Source organism: Amblyomma americanum, chromosome 8 (assembly GCF_052857255.1).
Source record: "Amblyomma americanum isolate KBUSLIRL-KWMA chromosome 8, ASM5285725v1, whole genome shotgun sequence".
Taxonomy (NCBI): Eukaryota; Metazoa; Arthropoda; class Arachnida; order Ixodida; family Ixodidae; genus Amblyomma; species Amblyomma americanum.
The window spans coordinates 52,874,636-52,884,805 of NC_135504.1; the positions used below are offsets into that span (position 1 = coordinate 52,874,636).

The 10,170-nt window shown below is 43.0% G+C and overlaps 1 protein-coding gene and 1 long non-coding RNA gene across 2 annotated transcripts; one reads left to right on the forward strand and one right to left on the reverse strand.

The window, feature by feature from the left end:
* Positions 1-1,494: 1,494 nt before the first annotated feature.
* Positions 1,495-3,095, reverse strand: LOC144101644 (uncharacterized). The gene is made up of 3 exons (XR_013308024.1): positions 2,442-3,095; positions 1,972-2,341; positions 1,495-1,666 (listed from the first exon to the last, which is right to left on the reverse strand). It is a non-coding gene; the product is annotated as an uncharacterized LOC144101644 (long non-coding RNA).
* Positions 3,096-3,598: 503 nt separating this feature from the next.
* On the forward strand, positions 3,599-9,954 carry LOC144102383 (uncharacterized). The gene is made up of 2 exons (XM_077635669.1): positions 3,599-3,844; positions 5,739-9,954. Exons 1-2 carry the CDS (start codon positions 3,599-3,601, stop codon positions 7,833-7,835), a joined length of 2,343 nt encoding a protein of 780 aa, XP_077491795.1. The 3' UTR covers positions 7,836-9,954.
* The last annotated feature ends 216 nt before the right edge of the window (positions 9,955-10,170 follow it).

Below are 10,170 nucleotides of genomic sequence, written 5' to 3' on the forward strand. Positions count from 1 at the left end.
ACCTGTGACACAAAGAGCAAAGTTTTAGTTTGAGTGGACTATACTAGGAAAGCAGCACAATATATCTATAGCCAAATAACTGAACTGAAAGAAATAGAGGGTAGTGTAATAGTGAACACACTGATATATTGCAAGTGAGATATATGCATAATATATTGCAATATCCAACACTGCTACCATTGCCTTAGCCAACTACTTCATAAATAACAATAAATGCAGTATCACAAAAATACTGATAACGTACTATTAGTGTTAATAGTAGCAGTGCAGGTTCCATGAACAAAAAAGGGCCCAGTGCTGACTGTCGTTCCCACAGCAGCCTTGTGACCAATGGCCGGTGTAAAGGAAAGAGGAGGAATGACTGAAAAGAGAAAGAGCCAGGGGGAAGGAAAATAGGTATAGAAGGGCTTAGGATATCATAGGCAAATAAGGTTGTTTAGACAGTGAGCACAAAATAAACATTACCACACAAGTAAAGACATACAAGACCAAACATATATATCATTGTGCAGAGTGGCAAACTTGATGCCATTTAGCCCAAAATATGTTTTCAATAAAGTGATTATAATTATTCATAGAACAACTGACCGACTGAAACCATAACAGGGATGAACAAGGAAGTTGTTAATATTCTGGCAGAAATTAAAAGAAGAAAATGGATCTGGCCAGGGTATACAATGCAGAGAATGAATCACCAATGGTATCTTAGGGCAACATAATGAATTTGATGGATTTTAAAGGCACAAGGGCATCTGTGGCCAAAGAGTGCCTTAGCACAAGTTAATTTCATCTACTCAAGGTGAAATCAGAAACCCATTTCCCAAGCATTTCATTCCAGATAAGCTGAGCACCACGCCAGGAAACAGCTTGTGCATTGTATCGCAACAAAATGAATTTCAGCCTAAGGAAAATATAGCAGGAGATAGCTGATTATAAGCTCACTAGATAAGATGAGGTGATTTCTGATAGTGTGGCATGTAGCTGGTGCAAGCCCAGGTGAAAATTTCCTCCTGGGAATCTGCTGGTCCCAACACTGCTGGGATTTTGGCAGATTCCCAGCAGCTGCTGGGACCAGCAGGAGCTGCTGGGACCAGCAGGCGTTGCTGGGACCAGCAGGCGTTGCTGGGACCAGCAGGCGTTGCTGGGACCAGCAGTTGTTGCTGGGACCAGCAGGCGCTGCTGGGACCAGCAGGTGTTAGTGGGGCCAGCAGGCATTGAAATGAGCTTTGACCTCTCAAAATGTGTGAAAGAATAAGATCAGTAGAAACGAGGCAAATACCACCAACACAGAGCTGTATGGTATTGGTGTCACTTCTATTGTTCTAGTTCCTTCACGCAGAATTCGATGAACCCAAGCTAAACCAACGTGCCAGTTCTGCTCATCCGAGACTGCCGAGCAAACACAGCTCATTGGACACAGGTTCCCACTTGCTGCTTTGACGCATACTAATGCATTGCATGTTCTCAACAGCAGGAGAAGGCAAGAAGCTCTACTTGTCTTGTGCAGTTTAGCATGTTTATTCTCATGTGAATGGACAGTTCACTGCATATCCTTCCTCTTGGATTTTACGACATCTTGAATCTTCTCGCTGAGGATCCTGTTGATGTTTTTTTACGACGGGGTCCACGTCCACGCCCTTTTGTAGACCCCAGTGCTTGATCGTGGCTGCAAAAAAGTATTTACAACAGTTAATAAGGTGCTGCAGAGATAGCTGCCATATGAAAGAAAGGAGGGGTGTGACACAGTAGGATCCAGCAGGTGATTGCAGGGGCATAGTGCGCATGATCCAGCAGGTGATTGCAGGGGCATAGTGCGCATAACTCCCAACTTGCTATAATAACTAAAGAACATTAGCCAACTCGCTTCTTGGCCTATAAAGAATTATCATTCACGGTTTCAGATTTAATCTGACGTTTAAAGGTGTCTGATAATTATAAGGCAGCTTGTAGCTAAGCAGGCGTACTACTTACCACTTGGCGGCTGTCGCGGCTTTGAGCTGCCAGTGTTTTGCTTCTCGCATCGTCCATGTTTTTTTTTAGCATGGTCTCATCATACTCTGCTTTTTTGGATGCCAGCAGAGTTCGCTTTTGCTTCTAAAGAACGAAAAAACTAAAAACACAGGATGTGCTGCAACAAGCATACACTACAACACATCGCAGGTTAAATTTCACGAGATTGCACAATGAAACAAGATATAACACTGCACAATGCAAGCACACCTTCTTCTTTTGGGCTGCTGTTTCCTCTTCACATGTCTCACTTGAAGAATCATGCGAATCTAGAATTTTTGGCATCGCAAGTCTTTTTTTTTCATCCTTTCCTGGATTTCTTTCTCCGACTCTGCAGTGAGAAATTCAGACATACACACACATATATTATAGTAACCCAGTTCGCGTGGCAAAATCTCATGCAATTAAGGTGCACAAAACTGAGCCATTACCTCCTAGCATCAGGACTTGGGTGCTGTAGTGACTGCTGTCCTTTCCGTCCAGCGGATCTCTCCAGAACGCGGTATACACAGACCGCGTATTGAAGTCTGTGTTGTTTTTCGGGTTGAAATTCGTAATATCCTTTGCAGGAATCACGTACAACTTCTTATCTATATCGTGCACGAACCTGACAACGGCAAACATCGCACGTGTCTGTGGAGCGTGATGCACACCAAGGATCACTAATAACTCTGCAAGCGCAGATCAGCCGCAGATTATTTAACTGAATAAGTTCGGATTAGTGAAGTAATTTAAAAAGCTAAAAGCCGCCACAGTATGATAGAACAGAGAGACGGGGATCGATACTCGTCCGTGCACTCCGAGAAGACAGGGAAAAAGGGGAAAAGAAAAGTAAACAGGTACCCAATGTTGCTATCTCCAAAAATCGATGCGACAAACTTCGGACAAGAAAAAAGGTAGTCAGTAAGCAAGTTTTTCAAAACTGGTTTAAAACAAAACAATTGATACACAGTTACTTATTAAGTTTTAGTGGCATGTTCATGTAATTAAATGTGCTAATTTACTCGTAAATCAGTTCAATGAGCTCTTGAAGGATAGCCACATCGGCATTTTCACCAGTCCAGGTTGTCTAAATCCAATCCAAATCCAACTAGTCGCTTCGTTCAACTCGACGACTCTAGTGCAGTGAACTAGTATATTTTCTGTCTCTGTAGGGCCTCCTGCAAAATAGGCTAGGACACGAGTTTTTTTTTTTTGTAAGGGCCGCCCGATACAAAGAGAAAGCCCCATATCCAAATCCTGCAGCAGCAACAGCAATCCCCGCCTAGTGCTTCTCTTCGGTCGACGTTCAAGTGCTATTTGGATGGTGGCCGTGGTATTATTGTCACAGTGAGCTGAAAGAATGGGCCGCAGGAATAAGCGGTACCGGCGTTGTCTTGACCCAGGCTGCGATGCTGGTCTTCCGACTTCCACCAGAAGTTATCTTCGGATGTCTGCGCACCCACCGTCTCTAGCTGAAGGGCCTACGCGGTAATCGTCACCAGTGCAAGGGGATACGCACCCGACGTCAACAGCGCAAGGATCTCCGCGGCCGCCACCATCGCCAGCGCAAGGATCTACACGCTAAGCTTCGCCAGAGCAAGGACCTATGCGGTCATCTTCACCAGCGCAGACATCACCACAGGCCACGCATCATGATGGGGATGATTATGGCAGCAGCTATAATTGGTCAGGTCCTACGGAAACTCCTACATCGTCGAGCAATCACACGCAACTGCCTGACTTTTCCGAGCACCCTGAGACGTCAGATCAGACGCAATGCAGTAATTTAACTGTTGAGGACTTCCTTGCACTGACTGTGAATTTTGCCATTGAGTGTGGATTGTCTTGGAAGGCAATCAAAGCGCTTCAAAGACTGATATTATATATTCTTGATAGGCATGATCTTCCATTGACGAAGTATCGTTTTAAGAAAAGCGTTGGAGTTGGAATTCACAAGGCGAAGTTCCATTTTTACTGCTAGCCGTGCATGAAGCTTGTCGCAGAAGCTTGTCACTGTGTTTCTTTATTTAGTTACACCTGTCTCCCAATAAATACTCAAGTTTCAAGCGCTGAAGCAGTTGCCAAATGGCTGTTAATACACACCTTCTGAATGAAACTAGTCATGTCTAGTTGGTTTCCAACTAGCTAGGTCATCTGGTCCAATACACGCCAGGTTGAATTCCCAGCTGATCAGTTTTTCTCCAGGCAAGTAAATAATAATCTCAATATAAAGCCGGTTTCTTCTCTACTGAGACCAGTAGAACCCTTCTGACGACCGGCTACTTGATTTTAAAAGCAACAATATGTTTCAGTTGACTGAGTACAAAACCAGCAGGTTTACTGCTGGGACCAGTTGATCGAGTACAAAACCAGCAAGGTTGCTGCTGGGACCAATCCGCCAACACAAAACCAGCAAGTGGTGCTGCTGGGACCAGCAGACTCAGACATCAAAACCAGCAAGGTTGCTGCTGGGACCAGTTCCCAACACAAAACCAGCAAGTAGTGCTGCCGGGACCAGCAGGTTCAGACCAAAACCAGCAAGTGGGCTGCTGGGACCAGCAGGCCCAGACCGAAACCAGCAAAGTTGCTGCTGGGACCAGTACAAACCAGCAGATTCCCAACAGGAAATTTTCACCTGGGAGACACAGATAATTAAACTGGAAAAGGCCATTGTCCTGAGGTGAATGTAAACTAAGCAATGAGGATAATGAAATTCGCTACACTAGAGCTGTTAAGAATCAGCTCAAGTTCCATGCTTCAAGATGATGCAAGTTTGCTCAGTGAAAAAAAAAATCATAAGTTCACCCATGAAGGACTGTTCATTGCACATTTGTTTCTCTTTATGAGCTGTTCGTTACAAGTCACCGCGACTCCCATAACATGCCTCAGTTCGTGCTTGGCTGTCAGTTTTGCAGTTATGTGCGTTAAATTAGTCTAGTTCTGGAAATGGACAGACATGTCTGTCTGCAGCCTTTTTCTTGGTATTCAACTAAAATAGAGCGCATCTGTCCTCTCATGTCGTGAAGTATTAAATGAGACATTCTGTCATTACAGAAAATTGTCCTGTTCAAGCAGGTGACCGTCCGCCCTTCTTTGCCTTAGCCCTTGTCATCCCCTGCACTCGTTCAGAGAAAATGGAACAAGGTCAAAATGAGTGCTCATAACGTAATACTCCTTATGATGGATCCCTCCTCCGTCAGGCCACAAACAATCACTGAACTGTACTCAGCACTGTTGCCACTAGTTTAGTGTAGAATTACTTCGACATATTTGACTTCTTGACACGGCGACTCATGGCGACTTGCGAAAGAACTTGAACATGATTTGCGTGCTGCTTTTTCTGAATATACACACATCAAGCATGTTGCGAACTGCGCAGTGAAGGGTGTTGTGCTTACTGAGTGTGAATTTACGGCCATTGAACTTAGGTATCTAGCTGATTAACACAACCCGTGTCTTAATAACCACAAAATAAAATAGTGCAAGCGAAGCAATTGAGTATGGAAGGAGAAGGGAAAGGAACAGGTAAATGAGAATTCTTGTTTTGACATAGCTCGCACCTATGTGCTCCTGTTTTTTTCTTCCTTTTTGCTCACTTTCCTTCTTCCTTTTTGCTCACTTTCCTCACAAGGCTGAGTTTGCTTGTAAACTGACCAACCTGACAACTTTTATGTATTGTAATCCTGTATACAGGCTATGTGATGTATGACAGTTCTGTATTCAAAACTGTTTTTCTTATTTTGCAGGATGAGCAACTCTACCCTGGGTCACGCTTGACCATTGGTGAGAGCATGGTGCTTATTCTTGAGAGCCTTTTAAAGCTCATTGAAGCCCACGTGCCTAAGGAAGCTGCCATACCAACATCGAAGTACATCTTTTTTAAGCAATTTACAAATGCTAGGGAGAGTGCCACACTGCACTTTTATTGCCCATCTTGCTTACTTTATCTGGGTGAGAGGCAGGCACAGGAACTCCACTGTTCCACCTGCGGTGCTGATTTTGTTGTCGACACACTAAAAAAAAATGAAAGCTATTTTCTTACTTTTGACATTGCCAAACAAGTCAAGGACAAGCTTTCGCTCGATGAACTAAACTTCAAGTTATTGCCCAGACAGTTGTCCTATGATGTAGGCGAGCTGACGACTAGCCAAGGTTACCACAACCTGCCAATGTCTACTCATGACTTGTCAGTAACGTGGAATACAGATGGTGTTCCTCTTTATGAGTCATCTGGGTACAGCATCTGGCCGCTGCTTCTTCAAATAAATGAATTACCCCAGAAAGTGAGAACGAAACACATGCTTCTAGCTGGGTTGTGGTTTGGTACCACAAAACCTAAAATGTGTTCCTTTCTCAAGCCATTTGTTAAACAAATGAACATTCTTTCCAGCAGTGGTTTCCAGTGCACAAACCTGAAAGGAAATACTCTGAAGGTGCGAATTTTTCCAGGGCCCTGTTGCGTCGACACAGTGGCCAGAGCCATGGTTATGAACATGAACCAATTTAATGGTTCTTATGGCTGTGCTTGGTGCATGCATGAGGGACAAGTTGTTAGGAAAGGCAGCGGTCATGTTCGTGTGTACCCTGTTCTCTCTTGTCGACCAGCGCCTAGAACACACAAGACATTTTTGCGAAATGCTGCTAAGGCAGAGGCAACACAGCAAGCCAAATGTGGTGTCAAAGGTTCAAACGTGCTGTTTCATTTGGCATTTTTTTCATTTCCGGCAGGTTTTGTTGTCGACTACATGCATGCTGTGTGTGCTGGCTTTGTTAGGCACACAGCATGCATGTGGTTTGACACCTCCATGTTGTTTCCGTACAGTCTTGGAGGCAAAATTGATGAGATTGACCAGCAGCTGTGTGTTTTGAAACCTATCTGGGAGATTTCTAGGCTGCCGCGCTCGCTTAAAGTCCGGAAATACTGGAAAGCATCAGAGTGGCGTAACTGGTTGTTGTTTTATTCTCCAGTAGTGTTGAATAACATTCTACCAAGAGTGTATTACAAGAATTGGTTGAAGCTTGTCAAGGTGATGCACTTTCTTCTTGCTGACACAGTCGCTGTAGAAAAACTGAAAGAAGCTGGCAGGACAATGTACGTGTTTGTGAGGGAGTACCAAGATCTGTACGGAATAGCACATATGACATATAACACCCACCTTTTATTGCACCTTGTTGCATCAGTGGAAGTATGGGGCCCATTATGGAATTATTCAGCATATGCATTTGAGGGCATGAATGGGCAGCTCGTTCAACTTGTAAATGGCACACGCTATGCTGGCTGGCAAGTGGTTGAGAAGTTTTATTTTCTATCAAACCTTCCCATAATATGGGACAAATGTTCCCACTTTGAAGATGCCCATTCAAAGCACCTGCTAATGAAGTACTTTTTAAGGGGGTATAATTTGCGAAAGAACTCTCAGAGCACTTGTGGTGTTGTTTTTTTTGGAAAGGGAGAGACTTGTAACCGTGGCATCTCATACAAAAAAGTGCTAATTGGTTCATTCCTCTACTGCACGAAAGGCCTTGATAAGTCACGCCGCCTTAACTCATTTGTGTGCATCAATGGCATATTCGGCCAAATCGAGAATATTTTGGCAATTTGTGTAGAGGGACATCGATCATGTGCATGTGTTCGCCGTGTTGTCTTTCATTTGCGCAAACTTCACGTAGTAAGAAAATTTGTTGCCGATAACTTGAGTGGAGCCATCATACATGAAGTTTGCATGACGTCAGAAGAAGTGGAGATGGTTTGCGAGAATCCACGAAAATGTATGTTATTGCAGTCTTCGTCAAAGACATTTGTGTGCTGTGTTGCGAGCAAGTACATTTTTGAAGCAACATAAAGATGTTCTTGCATGAGGCAGAAGGTAGCCAGAAGCAACGAAATTTTTTATACTAAAGTGCTAAGGGAGAAAATACTAAAATATCTTATTTCGAGCACATACTTGCTCATTGCTAGCATTTTTTTGGCAAAGCAACATTCTTCCATAAACTTAAACTGGTAGAATTTTGCAACAGTGTTGAATTTTAAATAAGAACCGATGGCACAAGTGCATTGCCTTTTAGGGAGAATACTTTGACGCTTGCTTATTAAATTATAAAAATAATTTGAACTATAAACGGCTCAAAATGATTATCACTACTTTTGTATCCCTCTCATACATGCTGTTCCAGCACTAAAAGTGCCGTTTCTCATGTTGTTGCTATAAGCTTTTTTGTTGTTGGCCGTGGTACATGCCGCTCAGTTGCTTGTGTTGTCTTGTCTACGGTAGGTGTAAATTAACCTTGTTTCTTTTGTGTTTCATACGTAGGCTGCGCACTATTTGTAAAAGCTTTCTTTATATAGAGGTGCAATTCAGTGCAACAGGTTGATGTATTTGTTTTCCTGGCATACAATTGTGCCTACACACGTTTATGAGAGTACATTATTTTTGTGTCCATGAAATTCTTTATTCAGTGCTCATTTCATAGACTTGAATTGCTCTCAAGTGCTCTCATACAATTGACTGAATGGTTTCTTTCCGAGCGCTAAGCCTGTCTTGCTCAAACCAAGTAAATTGGTTCATTGCTGTGAATTAGGTATAAAAACTGTTGTTTGTGCCACACAAATGTTTATTTTTTAGTATTTTGCCATAGCAGCGACACATGAATTAGTAGGTGTGCATACTATTGTACTTCTCTAACAATTGTTAGTTTTTATTGTTTGAAACGTCTGTAGTTATAATGTATTTTGTTGACTTGCCTATGCACATAAATTTCATTACATTGTTTCTGCTATGTCTTGTGTATTTCTTGGAAAATTAGTGTGCTCAGTGTGAAATCTTCACCTGAAGAGAATAACTACAGGTGCATATTGCATATATCTGCTTCTTCAGGTATGTGTCGCAGTTAAAACATTGCCTGCAGTGGACGCCAACTAAATGTGATGTTGGCTTCTATTTCTGCCTTCATTGCTTTCAAGAACAAAAGTCTCGTTAAGCTGCAAACTAGCACCTTTCAGTTCTTGTCAAAGCTTTTGTTTTGTAAATGAATGAATGCCAAATAAAGGTCGATTGATTTATGTATATATAACTACCTTTTGTTATCGCAGGCCTGTGTGGCCTGTAATTGTGTTCTGGTAAGCGGTTCTGTAAGCTTGTTTGAGTATAAACCTGCATACCTTCTGCAGGTCATACTTTTTTGTTTTATGGGAATCCTATGGGTTAGCTAATGGGCATGCAAGAGATGTGCCATGAGATATTGAAATCTGCCTTAAATTGGACATTCCTCTGGACATACCAGGAATGGGCACTCCAGTTTTAGCAAAAATCATGTTCAACCCTAGTTTAACCTTAATTAGTGTTCTACTGATCAAACAAGTTTTGGTAGATGCAAGCAGGCATGGTTTGTAACTAGCATCTGGCGTGAGACTGAGTGCAGAATAACCGTTATATATGACTTGCTTCCACACTGAATTGACCGATAGTGCAACTGCTGCATTTAATGCAGATTACATAGCCACTACCTTATTTCAATTAATATTAATTGCTGTCGGTTGCAGGCACTCTCAGACTGTGTATCCGGCGGGAAAGTTTAAAAAGGCAAAACTAAGGATAAAATGTGTCTTGGTTCAGTATACATGCATGCATACATACTTAAACACATTAGTCTGCAGAACATCTAGACCTAGTCTGCAGAAAATCTGCAGACTAGGTCTACATGAAGGTGTCTGGTGGGTGACTCATAGGTGACTGAAAGGTCAAACCAATTTAATCGTAATTATAAAATGTGTCATGGTTCAAAATATATAAATGTATATATATATATACCTACGCATACACACTAGGCGCGCATATTAAAGACTAGTCTACTTGAAATCCGCTCGGCGTCTACAGACATTCTGCAGACTAAGTCTACAGGAAGGTCGAATCTACAGGTAGGTGACAGGGGTGACTCGTGGGTGACTCATGTATGACTGAAAGGTCAAACCCATTTTTGTAAGGGAATGCTGCAACACGCTGTTGTGCCCGGACAACCAGCCCGGATTGCAAATCTACAGGATGCAAAATTTCTCCTGCGAACGCCCTTGGACAAGCCCGGTGCTGCGCCGCAAGGCCCCCGCGCCCTAACGCTCCCTTGACAAGCAAAGATGCGGCGCCGCCAGACAGCGGCGGCGCCTTATGGAGAAGCATCGGCGAG